This window comes from Pseudovirgaria hyperparasitica (genome assembly GCF_010093815.1).
Source record: "Pseudovirgaria hyperparasitica strain CBS 121739 unplaced genomic scaffold EJ05scaffold_10, whole genome shotgun sequence".
In the NCBI taxonomy this organism is placed as follows: domain Eukaryota; kingdom Fungi; phylum Ascomycota; class Dothideomycetes; order Acrospermales; family Acrospermaceae; genus Pseudovirgaria; species Pseudovirgaria hyperparasitica.
This window is the reverse complement of record NW_022985558.1, coordinates 926,487-944,906: the sequence shown is the minus strand read 5'-3', so window position 1 is coordinate 944,906 and position 18,420 is coordinate 926,487. Positions and strand designations below refer to the sequence as shown.

General features: G+C 53.0%; 7 protein-coding genes across 7 annotated transcripts; 2 read left to right on the top strand and 5 right to left on the bottom strand.

Annotated features, from left to right (window-relative positions):
• Window positions 1–60: 60 nt before the first annotated feature.
• On the bottom strand, window positions 61–1,503 carry EJ05DRAFT_539162 (uncharacterized protein; the record flags this gene model as incomplete). The annotated part of the gene is made up of 3 exons (XM_033749500.1): window positions 61–527; window positions 647–1,120; window positions 1,173–1,503. 3 exons carry the CDS (start codon window positions 1,501–1,503, stop codon window positions 295–297), a joined length of 1,038 nt encoding a protein of 345 aa, XP_033599535.1. The 3' UTR covers window positions 61–294.
• Window positions 1,504–1,532: 29 nt separating this feature from the next.
• EJ05DRAFT_55338 (acyl-CoA N-acyltransferase) lies at window positions 1,533–2,501 on the top strand. Its single transcript, XM_033749745.1, has one exon. The coding sequence runs from the start codon at window positions 1,644–1,646 to the stop codon at window positions 2,379–2,381; it is 738 nt and encodes a 245-aa protein (XP_033599534.1). The 5' UTR covers window positions 1,533–1,643; the 3' UTR covers window positions 2,382–2,501.
• EJ05DRAFT_493507 (short chain dehydrogenase reductase) lies at window positions 2,459–3,425 on the bottom strand (the record flags this gene model as incomplete). The annotated part of the gene is made up of 2 exons (XM_033746126.1): window positions 2,459–2,634; window positions 2,693–3,425. 2 exons carry the CDS (start codon window positions 3,423–3,425, stop codon window positions 2,459–2,461), a joined length of 909 nt encoding a protein of 302 aa, XP_033599533.1.
• Window positions 3,426–4,357: 932 nt separating this feature from the next.
• Window positions 4,358–6,835, bottom strand: EJ05DRAFT_511825 (uncharacterized protein). The gene is made up of 3 exons (XM_033748267.1): window positions 6,611–6,835; window positions 5,621–6,545; window positions 4,358–5,574 (listed from the first exon to the last, which is right to left on the bottom strand). The coding sequence occupies exons 1-3, from the start codon at window positions 6,657–6,659 to the stop codon at window positions 4,548–4,550; spliced, it is 2,001 nt and encodes a 666-aa protein (XP_033599532.1). The 5' UTR covers window positions 6,660–6,835; the 3' UTR covers window positions 4,358–4,547.
• Window positions 6,836–7,436: 601 nt separating this feature from the next.
• Window positions 7,437–10,864, bottom strand: EJ05DRAFT_55304 (alpha,alpha-trehalose phosphate synthase-like protein subunit). Its single transcript, XM_033749744.1, has 3 exons — window positions 10,750–10,864; window positions 9,331–10,690; window positions 7,437–9,283 (listed from the first exon to the last, which is right to left on the bottom strand). Exons 1-3 carry the CDS (start codon window positions 10,770–10,772, stop codon window positions 7,820–7,822), a joined length of 2,847 nt encoding a protein of 948 aa, XP_033599531.1. The 5' UTR covers window positions 10,773–10,864; the 3' UTR covers window positions 7,437–7,819.
• Window positions 10,865–11,931: 1,067 nt separating this feature from the next.
• EJ05DRAFT_477306 (uncharacterized protein) lies at window positions 11,932–15,638 on the bottom strand. The gene is made up of 3 exons (XM_033744223.1): window positions 15,367–15,638; window positions 14,699–15,296; window positions 11,932–14,631 (listed from the first exon to the last, which is right to left on the bottom strand). The coding sequence occupies exons 2-3, from the start codon at window positions 15,192–15,194 to the stop codon at window positions 12,164–12,166; spliced, it is 2,964 nt and encodes a 987-aa protein (XP_033599530.1). The 5' UTR covers window positions 15,195–15,296; window positions 15,367–15,638; the 3' UTR covers window positions 11,932–12,163.
• A 928-nt stretch (window positions 15,639–16,566) lies between these two features.
• Window positions 16,567–18,016, top strand: EJ05DRAFT_440418 (argininosuccinate synthase; the record flags this gene model as incomplete). The annotated part of the gene is made up of 5 exons (XM_033741928.1): window positions 16,567–16,600; window positions 16,658–16,696; window positions 16,746–16,996; window positions 17,047–17,608; window positions 17,655–18,016. 5 exons carry the CDS (start codon window positions 16,567–16,569, stop codon window positions 18,014–18,016), a joined length of 1,248 nt encoding a protein of 415 aa, XP_033599529.1.
• Window positions 18,017–18,420: the final 404 nt, after the last annotated feature.

Sequence of the window (18,420 nt, the reverse complement as noted above, 5' to 3'; positions counted from 1 at the left end):
GGAAGAAGGGGGAGGAAAGAGAGTAAAAGTGTGGATAGAGCATAATTAGAGCATAGAATTGGTACGATTCAACATTTAGATACTTATAGAATAGATCGTTATATGACTTGCTATCTATCCATCTATCTATCTCTCTGATACCTCGTTGCAACGCCGAGGAATATCACCCCATATCTTATTTCGAGCTCATGACGAACAGGCCCAACACCCTTTTAAAACGCCGATTCATGCATGCATGCGTAGACAGACACCAGCCTGTCCTGTAGATTTGCCCCCTCTGCTTCCCCCCCCCTCTCAAAACCGCTCCTTCATCCGCGACGAGACGGTGCGCAGGTTGCCGTACACCTTGCCCGGCGGCGCGCCCATGATCAGGCTGACAATCGCCGTGCGCGCGACATGAATGTTCTTGAAGCCGCCGAGGATGTGGATCTTCGAGTCGGCGAGGACGACGCGCGTCTTGCTCGCGTTCTCGATTGCGAATTTGGTTTTGCCGTCTTTGCCTGCGATGCGGCCGATTGCGCGGGATACTGTATTTATACCAAGTCAGCACGCCTTATCGATGGCACCATGTCATGTTGTTCCGTCATTCAATCAAGTCGGTGACAAAAGACAGAAAGACAGAAAGAAAGGAAGAAAAAAAACGCACAATGATCCCCCTGCAGCGTCTTCACATCCTTAATCTCAAACGTCTCGATATACAGGTCATCCAGCCGCAGCAGCGCAATCGCATCATCGGCATCAAACCCCAGACTCAGCGCCCGGACAAAGTCCTCGCCCTTCTGCAGCGCGCCCGCGTCCGTCGTGTCCTTGGACGTGCGCAGCTCCACCGCCTTCTCGCGCAGGTTCATGCGGACCTGGAGCTTCAGGTGCTCGACGAGCGGCGGGGTGACCTTGTCGGCCCACTGCTTCTTGAGCGGCGTCATGGAGTGCGGCGGGATGCGGACTTTGCGCGTGTCGCGGGATTGGGTAGAGGGGGAGGTGGTGGATGTGCTGGCTGGGGCGAAGTGTGGGCGGGATTCCGGGTCGATTTCCATGGTGTCGGAGGGGGTGGAGGGGGTGGGGAGGAGGGTGGTTGTGGGTGCGAGGGCGGAGGGGTCGAGGGTGATGGGTTCTGAAGATTCTGTGGGATTTGTTAGAGGGTTGTTTAATGGTGTATGGGTATGGGTGTGTACCGTCTACGGTCTGCATTTCTGCGTTTTGATCTGCTTGTGCTTGTGCTTGTGTTTCTGCTTCTGGGACGAGCGTCTCGGGGGCGCGCTGGAGCGCTGTGGGTGCAGGCATATTTCGGACTGAGTAGATTGAACCTTGGGATCCGGTCGAGACGTCGGCGTTGGCAGGTAATTGAGGGTTCGTGTGTGTGAGAGAGTCGGTGAGGAAGTGTGTGCGTGCAGATGTCGTCGCAGGATGAAGATCGAGAATAAGTTTTGGCGGCGGCGGCGGCGGGGAAAAGAATAATTGTGGGTTGCCGCAATAGAGCTGTTTAGGCTGGATGTGGCCGTGCATGACTTCACAATTTGATAGATCCATCTCATATGTCGCCAACATGCTGCTCTCATGAAGTATGTCTGTGACCTCGCAGAGCTACCTCTCAGCTACAGTATCGCTCCGTCATAGACTGTAAACTAACACCACCGCCCTCCACAATGCTTCCGCCATTCATGCAACGCGTCGACTCCATCAATGCCCTGTCCGACGATGCATTCACCCAGCAATTCCTCCCAGCTTCCTCCTCGGACCTCTCATACACGCCGACACCTTCAATCTCAACACCAGTCCCGCCCTCGTACACGCTACATCTGCATCCAATAGCCTCAATGTCCAAGTCCGACCTCAAAACCTGCTTCGACCTCGTCGAACACACGTCCGCAGGGGACTATCGCGCAAGCACAAAGGGCTGGAAGCCGCGCGCAAAATGGCGCGAGATGGCCGAAGCGGACATGCGCTACCTGCTTGTCCGCGCGGCACCTCCACAGGAAGTCGAGGGGGGAGAGAGACCTATCCTTGCATTCATGTCCTTCATGATCACGGTTGAAGATGCGAGGCCGGTGGTGTATATATATGAGATACACCTAGCGGATGCGGTGCGGAGGCAGGGCATTGGCGCGCATCTGATGCGTGTTGTGGAGCACATTGCGGTCAAGACGGGTATGGAGGCTCTCATGTTGACGGTCTTTCGCAGCAATGAAGGTGCGAGGAGGTTTTATGCTACTATGGGCTTTGGGGTGGATGGGTGTAGTCCCAGGGACCGAGTGCTCAGGGGTGGCAAGGTCAAGAGATGTGATTATCTGATCATGAGCAAGGGGGTCGGTGAGAGTCCGGGCTCTGCGCAAGAAGAGGAGTGGGAAGATGATGCTGCCGATGATGTTGACGACACTGGATGAGCGACTGTTTAAATTTCGTCTACATGAGATGTCCTGCCGTGAGAGGAACGGGCAAGGCGGAACGACGACCCGACACCTCACACGACCATGCGCATCTTCAGCTTGTCGGTCCCCTCAATCTCCTTTCTCATCCCCTCCAACTCGTCCACGTCCCACTCAGCGTTCAAATACCGGCCATTCAACCAGGACCTATTCTTATGCGTGAGCCACACCAGGAAACCAGCAGCAAGTTCAGGAGTATCAATGAAAAAATCTGCGACCACAGTCAGCTCGTTGCCCAACCCACGCAAACACCAAGGAAAGACACCTACCCTCCGCCTCCTCCACCATCGCACTCTTCCTCGTCATATCCGTAGCCACCGCCCCAGGATGCAAACTATGCACATTCACCCCCCTCGCCCCATACTCCACCTCCACAAACTCACTCAGCCGCAGAACCGCAAACCGACTGCTCTGATACGCACTCATCCTCGGCGCAGCCACATGCGCCCCGATACTAGACATATTAATCACCGTCCCCGGCACCCCCGTCCGCTTCTCCGCCGTCGCAACGACAAACGGCACAAACGTCCGCAGCATCATATACGTCCCCCGGATACTCACCTCCCACGTCTTCCACCACTCCGCCGGCTCGCTCTCACACAGCGGCACCCGCGTCTCCAGCACCCCCGCATTATTAATCAGAACATCCAGTCTCGCGTCCGCGCCTGCCCATGCGCTGAACTCGCGCCCTGCCCGCTCCACGTCCGCTGGCTCGCTGATGTCAGCGGTGATTTGGAGTACTTTGACGGCAGGGTTGATGGCGCTGATCTCGCGCGCGACGCCGTCGGTCGTGCCCCGGGCTACGAGCACGATGCGTGATACGGAGGCTTCGGCGTAGCGGAGCGCGATGGAGCGGCCGATGTTGCGGGATGCGCCTGTTATGAGGACTGTTTTTGTGGGCTGGCTGAGGTCGGATAGGAGCGGGTTGGTGGGTGGGTAGATGTCGGCGCGGGTTGTTGGGGTGAAGTTTTGGCCGACGTGGGCGGGGAAGTGGGCGGGCATGGTTTTTGAGTTGATGACGGAGGTTCGGGCTTGGTGTTGGGGGTGAGAGATTTGAGTTTGGGTCGTTGATGTTGATGGAGGATGAAGGATGAAGAATGAAGGCTGAGAGTGTTGATGGTGATGGTGACAGTGATGCAAACAACCACGAACCTGCGACGAGCAGTTTATATATACACATACACATACACATACATCATACATCACACACGCAACCTCCCCCTTAACCCCAATCTATCTCCCCCCCCCCCTCTCCCATAACCGCCGAAAAAACACACTACCTAACCCCGTCTCTCTCTCTCTCTCAAACCCCCCCAACAAAATCAACAGCCTCGCAACATCTCGCAAGCCCGCGTCATCAACACTACTTCTCCCTATTCCTCGCACTGCAGCCAATCAGCCAATCAGCGAATCAGCTAATCAGCGACGACAAGAGGCAGAGGAAGGCGGGTCCGGATATAGCAGTGGGCAAAACCCCGGTTTCCTCCGGGACTATCCGGGAGTTTGGGTTTTGGTGTGCTGGCGGTTTGGGAGGTAACTGCTTGTTGTTTGGTGGGGGAGTGAGTTGTGGGGGTTTGATTGGGCGGAGAAGGAAAGAAAGAAAGAAAGAAAGAAAGAAAGTATAGCGTGTTTGTGGTTTTTTGGGTCGGGTTTTGTGGGTGTTGGATATGTTGTTGGATATGTTGTTGGGTAGTTAGCGTATGGATGACGTATGAGGCTAGAGAACCTTTTTTTTTTCTTGGTTGGTTTTTGGTTTGGGTTTAGTCTAGGGTTAGGGGGTTAGAGGATTAGAGGAGTGCTTACTGTTGCGAGGCGAGGGTGTTTGTAAATAAGGGGGTGTTAGGGGGGTTTGACATACTGGTGATTCTTAGATCTTGCTGAGAGGGGGGTTGGGTGCGTGGGTGGGTTTGACGTGTATTTATCGCTTGACAATTCACTGTAGTTTACGACCTCAAAACTGGGTGGAATTGGGGGGGGGGCATCGAAATCTGAGATCGACGAGGCTTCCTTCATGCACGACTGAGCTGACTGACTGGACTTACTGACTATCAATCGCCGTCTGCACATACACACACTATGCTAAACCACGACCTACTCCAAACCACATCTGTATATCCATCCCATCTAATCCTCCCCCACATCCCCCTCATCCTTCCGAACAGACTGATACTCGCCAGCTCTCCCGCCTACACCAGCACCCATACCCACAGCATCCTTCCCATCCAACACACTCGAACTCCACACCTGCCTCACATCAACCGGCACCGGCACCGCACTCCTCAGCCCCGCCCACGCACCACCCACATTCCGCCCTTCAACAGCAAGACGCTGCAATTGCAGCACTTCAGTCTCGATCCATTCGACGCTTTTCTCGTTGCTTCCAGCAGCACCCGCCCTACGCGCACGCAGCGCTTTGACAACGTCAGAGAGACAGCAATTAACGAGCATGACGAGGCCGCCGACGCTGAAAATGAGTGCGACGCCAAGCGTCGTGAAGCTCGCAAAGGTGTAGCTGCGGACCTTCTGGAGGGCGCACAGACGGAGCTGGTCGGTAGACAGCGGTTCGAGCTGGCCGAGAGGGACCTGGACGCCGGGGATGACGGGGGCGGAGGAGTGGGCGACGAAGTGGACGGCGAGGCGCTGGGCAAAGGCGAGGGAGATGTTGTGGATGTGTTCGGCGTCGAGGAGCCATTGGTAGGGCGGCGGGGCGATGGAGACGAGGCGGCCTTCGGTCAGGGCGAGGTCGGGGATGAGGAGGGATTGGCTGCCGAGGTAGCCGACTGTGCTGTCGATTGTGCTTTCGCGCATGATGCGGAGGAGGTGGGATGCGAGTGTGGTGCGGCTGGGGGTGAGGGTGAGGGTTGAGAGGGGTTGGGTGTGGATGCCGCTGAGAGGGGTGCAGGATGCTTGTTCAGGGGCGGTGCAGAGCTGGTATTGCTCTGTGGCGGCGAGGGCGGTGTATCGATTCAGTGGTGTGTAGTAGCCGTTTGAGCTGATGTTCTGGTCGGTGCCGTAGAGAGCATCTGTGGTTGGGGCTTCGTAGTTCATGAAGTTGTTCAGTTCTAGTACGGTCACGTCGGCGTCGGTGCGGTTCAGCTGGACGATTGGGAAGTAGTCTTGGTCTGATTCATTGAGATAGGCATGGAAAGGTCTAATGCTCTGTCAGCTCGTCATATCAAGACAGGATGCAATCTTACGTGAGGATGTATTGCCGGACATTCTCAGGCCTGTACGCATTCGAGAGTTGGAAGGTAAAGTTGTAGCGAACGCCGTCTACTATGCTGTCTCCCAGGTAATACGACGAGATGGTCTCGTTTGGATCCGAGTCGCTGGCCGGGACCGGATCGCCGACATGCCCAGTGAGATTCAGGGGACTCCACGTCACTACCTTGCGAAGCCACATCTCTTCGTCATTAGGGGTGTTGATGCCGAAATCAGAACTCGACGAAACATATCCGGTGTCAAGCGACATGGAAGGCTCACCGCCACACATCGAGGCGTCAAAGGGACACTTCGCGTCAAAGTCTATCGTCCGGTTCCCAAGCTGGACTCGAGAATACTGGCGACATGTGCGGTCTCGCTCCTCGCCATCGTCGTTACTATCGTCACTGCTCTCTCCAGACGAGTAGCACGAACGGGCATACGTCAGACTCTCACGAGCCGTCGAACGCAGCGCCGCATAGCGATTATACGTGAACCCAACATCTGTAGATAGCCACCCGCACGTACCCGGAGCGACGAGGACCTCAGCACCGGCCTGGGTAACTCTGGAGGAGAAGATACCAGCGACGGCGAATGCAGCCATATGCAGGAGCGCGACCGCAATCGCAGGCATCGAACGCTTGATCGCCTTGGATTCAGGCCGACGACGCCACGCCCACGCCACCTTGGAGAGACTCCAGAAGGCATCTCCGGGCGCACCAGAATTGCGAAGGAGAGCCTGGCGTTGGTGGTGAAGGCCGTCACGGGGTTCTGGTGTCGACTGGTGCTGCATCATCCAGAAGCAGAGGATGCCCCATAGATGGGCGCCTGTCCAGGTGATCCATATCGCTAGGAATGCCGTCAGGAACAAGCCTTGCTGTGTCGAGATGGTGATTGTTGATCCAAGTACACGTCCTCTGTCTTTTCGCCCCAGAGTCAGCAACGAGCGCGTATAGCAGTAGTATATGTGTGAAGACACGACTCACCCCAGTTGGTCCAGGTTCCAGTGTAGATGTCGCCGGGTAGGCTGGCCATGTCTATCTTTGGCTACTTTGGTCTTGCTGCAGCTGTCGCAGGTCCATGAAGGATGGAATCAGCAAGACATTGACGCGATGAGGATCTGTCTATGAGGGCGGACGACATGACGTCTGGAAAGCTGCAGCTGAGCCGCCCCGAACGCCATTCCGTAACAGAAGGAGGAAAAGGAGTTCGATGCCAACTCTCATTCGGGCGCGAGGTTGAAGACTTGAAGTACTAGTGCGCGGCTACTACACCCAAAGAAGTCATGGCGTCGTCCTAGATTACCATATCAAGTTAGCCGCAAAGTAAATCGCAGTTAAGCCTCGTCGAGCTTTAATGACGTCAGTTGTCGAGAGATCCTGCGATACAAATACATAAACACTCCTACTTTCCAGTCCTCAATATACATACAAGACTGCCAGGGCACGCATCAAGCAAATAGCATATCCCCATATTCTTGTCAGAATGAAGGCACCCAGCACTTAAGCCATGTCATACAACGGGCCCGGTCTCTCCTTCTGACACATGGCACGCCCCTCGGAATCCACCTCGCGTTGCTCGCGTGCCGGCTCCACACTTATGGGAAGTCCAAGCTCTATATTCCTAATCCGGATAGTGAGTTAGTGTACCTGTCAGACTGGACCCTTCTCAAATGCTTCACCACTAAATATTAGCAAACCAATATACTCGTCCTAACAATACCCATGCTCAAAGAAGCACCACGATCGACATGCACGCGCCACAACGACGCCTTCCCAAGCACTGCGTCGTCCACACACGGGCAACCAGCCCCATCGATATGCCAGATGCATAGCTCTACATTTCTACTACATGGGGACGGAGGAAGGGGATGGCTGAAACCAAATCAGACCCGACGAGATGGAGGAATCAGTGGTGATGAACACAGAGCTACGCAAGCAAGTGGGGAAATGTATACATATATAGCCAAAGGTGGTGTAATTTTTCTAATAAACTCGCAGTTTATGCTATGCAGAGCGCACGGGGATGCAATGTAATGGGGTGCAAGAGACTCGTACAGGAGAAACAGCACTAGCCGACTCAATCGCTCGCTCGACCGCCCGAATACTAGTGCCAAAAAGCAAGCAGGAATCATATCATCGTGAGTGAAGGGGAAGAATCCAGTGGGCATCAACGCAGAAACCTCCTCCACCGGTCTACGACATGCTTCGGAACTGGCTACTCCCAGTAGTGCTCCGTCCTCTCGTGCCATTGGGTCCACCGGCCTTGCTCAGGCGCTGCAAAACGCTCAACAACCCCGTTGTGCCCTGCGTGAGCGTGCTCTGCGCCTGTGTATTCCTCTGGCCGACACTGACGGTCGTGACATGTTTGATCTCGGCATGCTCGCCCATCTCGTTTGCCCAGCGGTACAGCACCTCATCGTCACGGTCATTCCCCGCTACGCACAAGAAGTCGGGCTTGCCGATCGCGGGTTTGAGGTTTGATCCCTCTCCGCCCGTCATCAGACCCAGAACATACTTGGCCGCCGTTGCCTTGTCATAGTCCATTGGCTCGATGATGACGGCGTCCTTGACTGGAATGGCGTGGACGCGTTGGTCGCGGCAAGCGTCGTTGATATGGTTGGCACAGTCACCTGCGTGCTTTTGCGCCGACTCCAGGTCCTCAGCCTTGTCGTAATGGTAGATAAGACTGCAATAGCGCTGTTCGATCCAAGATCCCTCCATACGCTCCTGGTAGTACTGCAGGATTCCATGAACGGCTTCTTTCCACTCTTCCATGCGAGCTTGGTCAGGAAAGCATGTCCATTCTTTGGGATCATCGACAATACTTCCAGCACCAGCCTCGCGAACAAAGCAGCCATTTTCTGCGATATAGCCGAGTCCAGGAACACGATTGAAAAGGAACTCTAGTTCCTCCTTGGTGCGGCCGGACATGACATAGACAGTGTTCTTCGGATCAAGCAGGAGTTCGCTAAGCGTGTCAAGGACTCGTTGTGGGGAATCGACAACCATTCGAGCCGGAGAGCCATAGGTTGCAAGCGTGCCCTCATAGTCAAGAAGGAACAAGCGGTTGCTCGACTCCTTGTATTTCTGGCTGAGCTGAGATGCTGAAAGTCGAGGAATGGACATGGTATCGCGCTTATAATGCTCGTCGTGGACTCGGGCAAGGGACTTGATGAGTGTGCGGCTCCAGAATTCTCCAGTGTGGTGCATGACAACATCTCGAAGCTTGCCATAGCGACGCACCTTCTCCTCTGGTGTCATCTCGAGCGCGATCTTGATGGCTTCGGCGCAATTTTTGTAGTCCCATGGGTTCACAGGCAGTTCTTGGCCGTTGAAGACCGCAGCACTTCCGGTGAACTCACTCAGAATCAACGGTCCATGCTTCTTCTCACCATTCGGACTGGCCTTGCCATCCTGACAGAAAACATACTCATGACATGTAAGGTTGAGTCCTTCTCGAAGACTCGTGACCATGAGCACGTCGGCGACTGACAGAAGAGCGAGATATTGCGAGAAATCAATGTCCTGTCTTAAGAAGACCAAAGGTTGATGCGCGAGTGTAGAGTGGACAGAGTCGATGCGAGTAACGATATCCGAGATTGTTTCAGCAAGCTCAGGATTCTCCGTCGTCGATGTTGCGACCTGTATCATGACGACCTGGGTATCATTAGAAACGACCTTTCAGAGGATATGGCTATGCTTGCCTTGTCTTTCCATTCTGGATACTTGTTCAAGAACAGCTCATACGCCAAAAACTTCTGTCGGATTCCTCCAACTTGGTCCATCTTGTCACGCCCGACAATCAGCTTTTTACCCTTGTACCTCTCCTCCATGACCTTGATCCAGTCGCCAACGGACTCGTCTTCACGCGCAATGGAAAGACCCTCAGGATTGATACCCATGGGTAACCACGTGACGTTGACAAACCTATTATCGAGCTGGATGCCTTCTTCGGTAGCCTCCACCACGAGAAGACGACTGCAAGTCTGCAAGAAATGATGGGCATATTCGCGGGTCTGGAATGCTACTAGATTGGAGGACAGCATAGCTTCAAGGAGCTCCTTCCGTACAGATAGGCAGCGGAAGACTTCCGACGATGGGAAGGCAGTGTGTAGGAAAAAGCCAATTTGCGCGTCGGGGAGGGCATCTCGGACGAGCTTAGGAACCAGGAGTAAATGGTAGTCATGAATCCAGACAATATCACCCCTTTTGTAGCTCTTGATGATTTTCTCGGCAAATGCTTTGTTGAGGTTGACGTAGAATATCCATGAATGATCCTCATACGCTTTGCTCTTAGGATGGTCGGGAATCTGATAGTGAAAGACAGGCCACAGAATCGTCTTGCAGTAATGCGTATAGTGGCCATCGAAATCGCTGTCACTCACGTAGACCGGTAATGCTTCAAACTCTGATTCAAGTCGGTCGTGTATGTCGTCTTTCTGGGCCTCTTCCAAACTGTCGGTCGGGAAGCCCAGAGTGCCAACCCAGATCACGTCACCCATGCTGCCAGCCTCAACTGCAGCATTGATAGCATTGGCAAGACCGCCATTGCCTTGTACCGCTGGCTCTATGGTCCACTTGTCTCGCCATGCACCTCTCTCACCGCTCTTCTCGCGCGGAGGACCGCGCTCTCCAGTTTTACGACGCTGATGATTCCTCGCACTGTTCACACGCTCTTGCGCTTTGGCGTACTCAAGAATTGTATCTGGCGGTGCGGGGCCGGCTCTGGACTTTGGCTGATTGAAGAACGAGCTGCTACCCCAGTCTGGAGCGAACGAGTCGCTACGGACAAGAGATCGAGGGTCGTGAGGTTTGGGAAAGTGAGAAGCTACGCTGGTGGCATGTTTGAAGAAGTCATCGTATTGGTGGGTGGCGCTGGCAGGCGTCCGAGGGGGGGTAGGATGGTGAAACAGACTGGCTTTCTTGTCGAGAGCCGAGAAATCGGGGATAGAGTCTCTTTGGCCGTGCGCACTGTGGCCCGTAGGCGGTCTAGCGGTCGCGGGAGGACTATCACGGCGTGCGGGAGTAGGAATGTCCTGGAAATCAACCGTATAGGGTAGAAAGCTGGAGAGGAGAGACACTATTAGCCACTCAAGCCCAAAATCTGAATTGTGTAGACTCACAGCGACACGACAAAGGTCGACATTGTCGCAGTTGATGAGGTTGGCGGATCGCAGTAGAGCGCCAATCACAAGCGAGCTATGAATAGCTGAGTAGTAGCTGAAGTGGTGGTATTGAAAGACGGACGTTCACAGGGAGAATGAAGGGATGTTGCTCTCTGTATGAGCGCAAAGGAGAGAAGATTTGGATGAGGACAGCAGAACAGAAGATTTAAGGCGAAGGGAGGATAGAAACAAAAAGAAAGCTACGGTCGCACCTACAGAAAGACAGAAGTGTACTGTGCCTGTGCAGGGTGATAGTGGTGGCCGGTGAGATTTCGTCACTCTGGAGGTGAAGAGTACAGGGTGACAGGGCAGGACTGGCAACCAGTCTAAGCAAAACGTGGCCGTAACCCTAGCGAGCCTGGGGGGATAATGGACAAGCAAGCCCCCTCAACGCAGAAACCTGGCCGAAACAGCAGCGCCCCAGCCCGCGAGCCCGCCAGCCCGCCAGCCCGCCAGTCCGCCAGCCCCACGACGGGATAACATGAGGGGACGCGACGAAAGGTGGCCCGTTTATTGGGGAGAGAGTCGGGCGAATGGTGCCCACTGCCCAGGTGGGGCGCGTCATACAGTACTGTAGACAAGGTCCAGCCAACAGCGGCTCGATCCGGGCGCAGTGTCAACCATTAAACTCCCCCCCTTGGCTCTCTCTACGTAGAGCATGTTGGTACCTGTGTGGGTAATCATTAGGGAGGGGGACCAGCAGAACCCTAATGATCCCTAGCTAATTACTAGGTACCGTACCGTGCAACTCTTGCTTCGCCCCGTCACCATGCCTTTTATTATTATCATCATAATCAAAGGCTCCTCCTCCAATGGCAGCATGCGATCAGACTGCATTGACTGTCAATCTATTCGTCCTTGCGTACGGTACGTCCTCCCAGGTAGGATGGAGAGAGCTATTTATGATTCATCCATCCTTGCTCATTCCTCTGCTGAAACACGCTCGCAACTTGTCCGAGGGGTTGAGATGAGACATGTTGTTGTTTGATTACTGCCGGAACGTCATTCTATCGCTCACCTCATTTCACAGGAGAGCTTCACTGTCGGTCATGGGTGCAGCATATCGTCTTTGGCTATCCAATGGTCCCATGTCTAACAAGGGCGTGTCACCGAAACATTGCATGACTTGCTTATGTAAGTGTACGTCAATTACTATATCAATTATCCTTTCCAGTAAATCGCGAGCAATATATACCCAATAATCGTATACCATCATGTAAATCATCCCATAACGCCACTTTCATAGCTCTTTGGCTTGTGTATGCTCAAATATATCGTCGTCGTCATCGTCATCGCCATCGTCATCGTCATCTTCATCGTCTGTTAAAAACATGAAAACATTGCCATGCAAAACCATTAATCAGAGCTGAAATCAACGCATCTCCTGCACAAACACTGGAATATCCGACAAATCCACTCCATATGTATATGCCACATGCGCGCTCTTTCTGCTCGCTGCGCTCTGCTTGTGCCTTGTGCCTGCACTACCACTGAGTCCATACCCTGCCTCGTACCCGTAGCGTAGACCGCCGCCGTATCTGTCGCAAAGAACATTCCTATCTGACCCACCCGATCTCGTCGAGCCTTCTGACAGAGGTCGCTCTCTAGCTTTTGTTGGCCAAGCCGTGTTCCTGGCCGGTCGCTTTGGTGGCATCTTCGTGGCTTCCAGCTGCTCTTCAAGTAGTTTCATGGCTTCCTTGATTGCCTTTCGTCGTTTTGACCATGAGCGATGCGTCTGCTCCCATTCTCTCTGGGATCTTGGCTCAGACGGCGGTGCTTCATCTTCTGCGGACGAATGCGCAGAGTCCTGCCTCATGAGCGGTTTGGTGTGAGCGACCACTGGTGGTGAATGTCGAGACTGAACCTTGTACTCCCCGTGCGGGGGTATGCGAGGCACAGGAGGAATGTCCTCGTACTTAGTCTTAAGGTGCCACAAACGTCCGGCAACGTTTGTGTTCGGAGCGGATTCAGTACGTGGTCGTGACTTGCTGCGGGTTTGACTGTCCGTACTCATACGGTCAAGGCTTCGCATGCGCGCAAACTCCGCTGCGGCCTCGTCAGTCATACTATACATCGACTTTGGCCTCGACATCGCGTTGCCAATCTGGTGAGGATGCGTCCGGGTTCGGGATGCCACAGGTCTAGTGCGATGAGAGCTAGTGGCGATGTCGTACGGGGATGCGCCGAGTGAATCAGCTACAGTCCCAAAGTCTTTGATGGTGGTGCATGTCTCATCTAGTAATGGAGCTTCATAAGGATACCGAGTCGAGCTGTACAAACTAGGAGGATATCGGTGAGGTGGCGGAGTTGGTGGTCGGTCGTCTTCGTGTTGGTTTCCATCTTTGAAATCATCTTTTGGCAATCCCAGAGATGAGAACTCAATAGTGGCAGGGCTGGGGGAAGAGGAGTCGTCTTCGCCGTCCGTACCAGTATGGCTGCCCGCGCTAGGCGTATGCTGCAAGTCGTTTGTGCCAGGAGACCCTACCACCCTACGCTCGAAAGTGTCCACCAGCTTTTTTGGGACATCAGGAATGTTGTCACCGCTTGTGGATTTGGGTGAGTTGACCTCAGGCTGTGTGGATCCCGGGCGCTTCTTCTGTAATTTTTTATTCATTGCTGGACTCTTGCATCCAAAGGTTTCGGATGCGTCTGAAGTTAATGTGTCTGGCGGGATCGTCGAAGGCGTTCCGAAAGAGGAAGAGCGCCACGATTTCGATTCCCTCAGCAACGGACTCTTAGTCGTACTTTGAGTAGCTTGTCCGGCGAATTTCGAGCTGCTCTCCTGCACATATGATGATTCGGAGAAATCCTCCTGAAAACTAAATGGCGACATCATGACGCCAGGAGCATCCACAGTATATTGGCGCTTTCGAAGCTGGAAATAATCCTTCTCCGCTCCGGGTTTATCCAAAGTGCCGGCCACACTAGCTCCACTTGAATAGCCAGAATGAACACTGTGACGGTACTTGCTGTAATATCGTTCAGAATTGCTCGACTTTCCCGTGACAGTCCCGATCAAACCATCTTTGGGCTCCTTGTCGAGTGTTGTAGTCATTTCTACCGGGGGACTTCGCGGGTCAACAGTCATGGTGGGTCTCGGGACACCATCTGGATACAGGCCGGGTGAAATCTCTGCTATGTAGTCGTCTGCAAAAAGCTGGGCACTTAACGTTCTCTTACTGCGTGGATGATCCGGAGATGCTATCGGCTCGACTGGAAAGCCCTGCGGAGACCCCAATGCGGGCTCACAACGTTGCATCTTCGACGGACAGTCAAAACGCGAGAGAGATTTTGAATGTTTGCGCGCGCCACGTCTCTTGGGGCCTTGAGACGCTCTTTGAATTGGTGAGTGGTTTGCCTTGTTGGCAGCCAGACCTTCGACGCTGGCTGTCCCTTCCAATTCCGTGGCGTACGCATCGTCCTGTTGAAGCTCTTCGGCCGAGTCGTTCGCCGCTGGTATATTTCTCGATAATACGCTTGGTGCTGGGGACGCGGTCCCGTTGGTGATCCGCAGCGATCCTAGCTCTAAGCCTCCAATCTGAGGAGGTTCCAGGTTAACAGGTGTTTCGGACCTTGTCGAATTGAGATTGACGAGGTACGCAAGTGGCGATGGTACAAATTCCTCCATTGCCCAAACTTTACCATTTGACAAAGATCCCTCGGATTGTTGACCCTTTGACTGCAAAACCTCCGGCGTTGTCTCACGCGTGGCAATACCAGGAGCAGCAAGGGAACGACGCCTTATTAGGGCTGTAGACGATCTCTTTGTAAGTTCATCGTCGGGCTTTGTTGGCAGTGAGGGGCTTTGCCTATGGGCCGTTTCCGGCCCTAATGCTTTGCCTGATTGAAACATATATCAGTAAAAGTAATCAGACAAGTCCCTTGGTAGGACACAGCTGTAACGTACGGAGGGATCCCATATCTTTGGGTGAAGCGCTTTTGCTAAGGTTCCGACTGATACCCAGCGCGTCCTGACTCTCGAGACAAGAGCTGTGGCCTACCGCCACCGTCCGGCAATCCGAATCACGGGTAGGACTCGTCTGGCCTTCAGATGAAGTTGAGCCTGCTCTTGAACGAGTCATGAATCTTTCCTGTACAGGATATGCTATATCTCCAAGGCAATCGTTGCCGCTGTTGTGGTTGGGCATAGTATCGGCACTGGCTCTTGTATCACACAGCGTTCTTCGCAAGTGTTCGCGGACGCTGGACATGCTTTTAGAACCGCTTCCGATCGATTGTGTTGCCGGTTCGTTCCCTGTCTCGTTCTGCGATCCTTCCAAACGGTCGAGCTTGTGTGTCTGACCAGTGGGCAGGTTGTTAGGGGAATTGGACTTCGTCTTTGGCTTGGAAAGCCGGTTTTGCACCTTTACTGGAGTGACCAGTGTGGATGATGTGTTTCCCATGGTGCTCTTGGGTTATATTATCTTGGAATAGTCGATGGCTTGAAGAAGGCTGTTGCGAGACAGTGAGGGGCTATGCGGAGGGCATGGTGGAGTGGTAGGATTCTTCGGAGAATTAGCAATGCAAAGCAAGCCGCACTCCTCCAGCAGCGGAGTTGGGGATTTGTAGAATTACCTGTATACTCATGGCAAGAACGAAAGTGAATGCAGAAATGAGATGAACAGTCCCAGTGGGACAAGGCAAGAAGCTTGGTACCAACCCTAAAGTCGTGACGCCATGAAAACGAAATTACCAGGTAAATGTCAGTATATACAGGGTAGAACTAGGATCGCAGTAACAATAGCAGTAACAGTTGAAAACAGACCCGAGGAGTGTGAAAGACAGGCGGTGGGCTCTGTAGCCATCCCAGCTCACATCATAAACAAGCTGGCTGGGGAGAGCCGGGATGGAGGCAGGATAGTGGGGCGGAGGGCTTGCGTCAAAGGGTGGCTGGGCTCTCTGGTTGGCTGACGAGAGATTGTGGCGCGAGCTTGTCTGGAGCAATGCGTCTTATGCATAATGAAAGAAACCTGCTGGATCTTGTTGGGATCAGTGGGAATGGCAGGCTCTGCGTCGTCTGGGAATGGATGGCAGGCTGCTGGACGCCGAGATTGAGTTGAGGCCGGTTTAAGGTTCAGCTCGCGATGTCCACCTACTGGTGCTTGGCTGGTTCTTGTTCGCCGACCCACCAATTCGAGATTGTAGGCTTGATACATCTGCTGTCATCGTCTCGTCAGTCGTCCATCGTTGGGATTATAGTAGAAATCTTGGTTGAAATGCATATCCATCGTCTGAACCTCCTGGTAGTCCCTTCAAGATATCGAAAATATATGGTTTACTAGTCTTGAAACCAGGATTTTAGGCTTTTTGCTTGACTCGCAAAGGTAAAACTCCATGATGGAACACCATAATACATTCTAAATCGTTTATATACAACTTCTATAACAGGTCGTAGGCAGCATGGCCATCGATAAGAAGGTAATAAGAATCGCTCCTTGCTTGGGTGCCTTATCTTAGTGCATGCAGCTATGTGACACTAGCCTAGCTTCGCCGTCTCACCCCACAACTTCCAGTGATGCGGCATCCATGATGACTCGGAACTAAATTTTTCTCTGTGAAAACATTCATAGCAGACCCAACTTCATCAATTGGCCCCGCACGCCGCAATCAGAACCACTCAGCAAGCCCGCACCCTGTATAGACCTTGTAGTCTTACAATCGAGCGCTCACGACTGAAATTTTTCGCAAATTTTGCTCAAAATCGTACCTCTTAAAGCATACACCTGGCCGCGACCCTTTAGATTCCAGTCATCTGATATCCAGCGAATTTGCAAAATGGCCAAAGGACGTGTCTGTTTGGCGTACTCAGGTAGGTCCGCCAGGTTAAACGTTCACCGGAGATAGTCTCTAATCCTTACGCTGACAGGTGGCCTTGATACCAGCTGTATTCTAAGATGGCTTATCGGTACGAATCGATCCCCCGTCCACTGTTACAAAGCTGACATTCGAGAAAGAGGAAGGTTATGAGGTGGTCGCATTTCTGGCAAACGTTGGACAGGATGAGCCATGGGACGAAGTGGAAAAAAAGGCCATCAAGCTTGGTGCCAAGAAGATGATTATCGAAGACCTCCAAAAAGAATTTGTCGACGAGCTTTGCTTCCGAGCTGTCCAGTGTAACGCTCAATATGAGGGGCGCTACCTTCTTGGAACCAGTCTTGCTCGTCCTGTCATTGCTAGGGCCCAGATGCGTGCTGCTGAGCGTGAGGTTCGTAAAACCGTTGTTGCGCGAGGGGGTCCAGGCTGATTGAACCCTAGAAATGTGACTTCGTCTCTCATGGCTGCACTGGCAAAGGAAACGACCAGGTTCGTTTCGAGCTTGCCTTCTACACTATTCGTCCCGACATTCGAGTCATCGCTCCATGGAGGGATCCTAAATTCTTTGAACGCTTTGCTGGTCGTGAAGCCCTTCTAGACTATGCTGCCCAACAGGGTATTCCCGTCACATCCACCAAAGCTAAACCTTGGTCTATGGATGCCAACCTGGCTCACTGCTCATATGAGGCTGGTATCTTGGAAGATCCGGCAATCACTCCTCCAGAGCATGTCTGGACAATGACTGACGATCCACTCAAAGCTCCCAACGAGCACGAGGATGTCACCATCAGTTTCGAGAAAGGCATTCCCACCAAGATTGTTTACCCAGGTGGCGAGGAGTCCGAGTCCGTAACTTTGTTCAAGAAGCTCAATGAGATCGGTAAGAAGCATGGGGTTGGTCGAATTGACATCGTGGAGAACCGTTTCATCGGTCTCAAGAGCCGTGGCTGCTACGACTCCCCTGCGATGACAATTCTTCGTTGGGCTCATCTCGATCTTGAGGGTATGTGTATAGATCTTGCATTGGTGCTCTCGCTGATATTCTCTAGGCCTCGTACTTGATGCCCAAGTTCGTTCCATCCGTGACCAGTTTGTAACTCATAAGTGGTCTGAGCTGCTTTACAATGGCATGTATTTCTCACCAGAGCGCGAATTCGTGGAGAACAGCCTCCTCTTCGCGCAGAAGCGTGTCAACGGTGAGGTCCGCCTTCGCCTTTACAAAGGAAACGTCTTCGTCCTAGGACGTTCTTCTGAGACAGAAAAGCTTTACTCTGCAGAGGAGGCATCTATGGACTCCCTTGACAACTTCAGCCCGGTCGATACTACTGGATTCATTGGAATCCAAAGTATCCGCCTGAAGAAATATGGTCTGCAGAAGCAAGAGGAAGGTGAGAACTTGAGCAGGGCATAGGCGAATGCCTATGCTGGATGGATGAGATTAATATACCAAATGGCTTGTATGCCTTCTTTACTAATGGCGCACGGAGCGAGGGAAGGATTTTTCTTGGTCGCAGTCAAACAGAACATACTCCGGTATGTCTGGATACAAAGCATGACTTAGCGTCGAGTATCTGGTGGCGATGTCATATACCAAGGAACGATCAGTCCCAATCGCATCATTATTGTTGCCATAATTCTCTTAGATGCTGCAATTTATCGATTGTGATCCGAAAGAGGAAGGAGAGGCCGTTAACGCTTAGACCACATGGATGGATGCCCATCCCCACCTCATCTGTACATTCCAGTTCGCTAACCTGCTTTAGAACAACACGTCGCCACAGTTGACCAATCATCACTCACATGTGAATCGAAAAC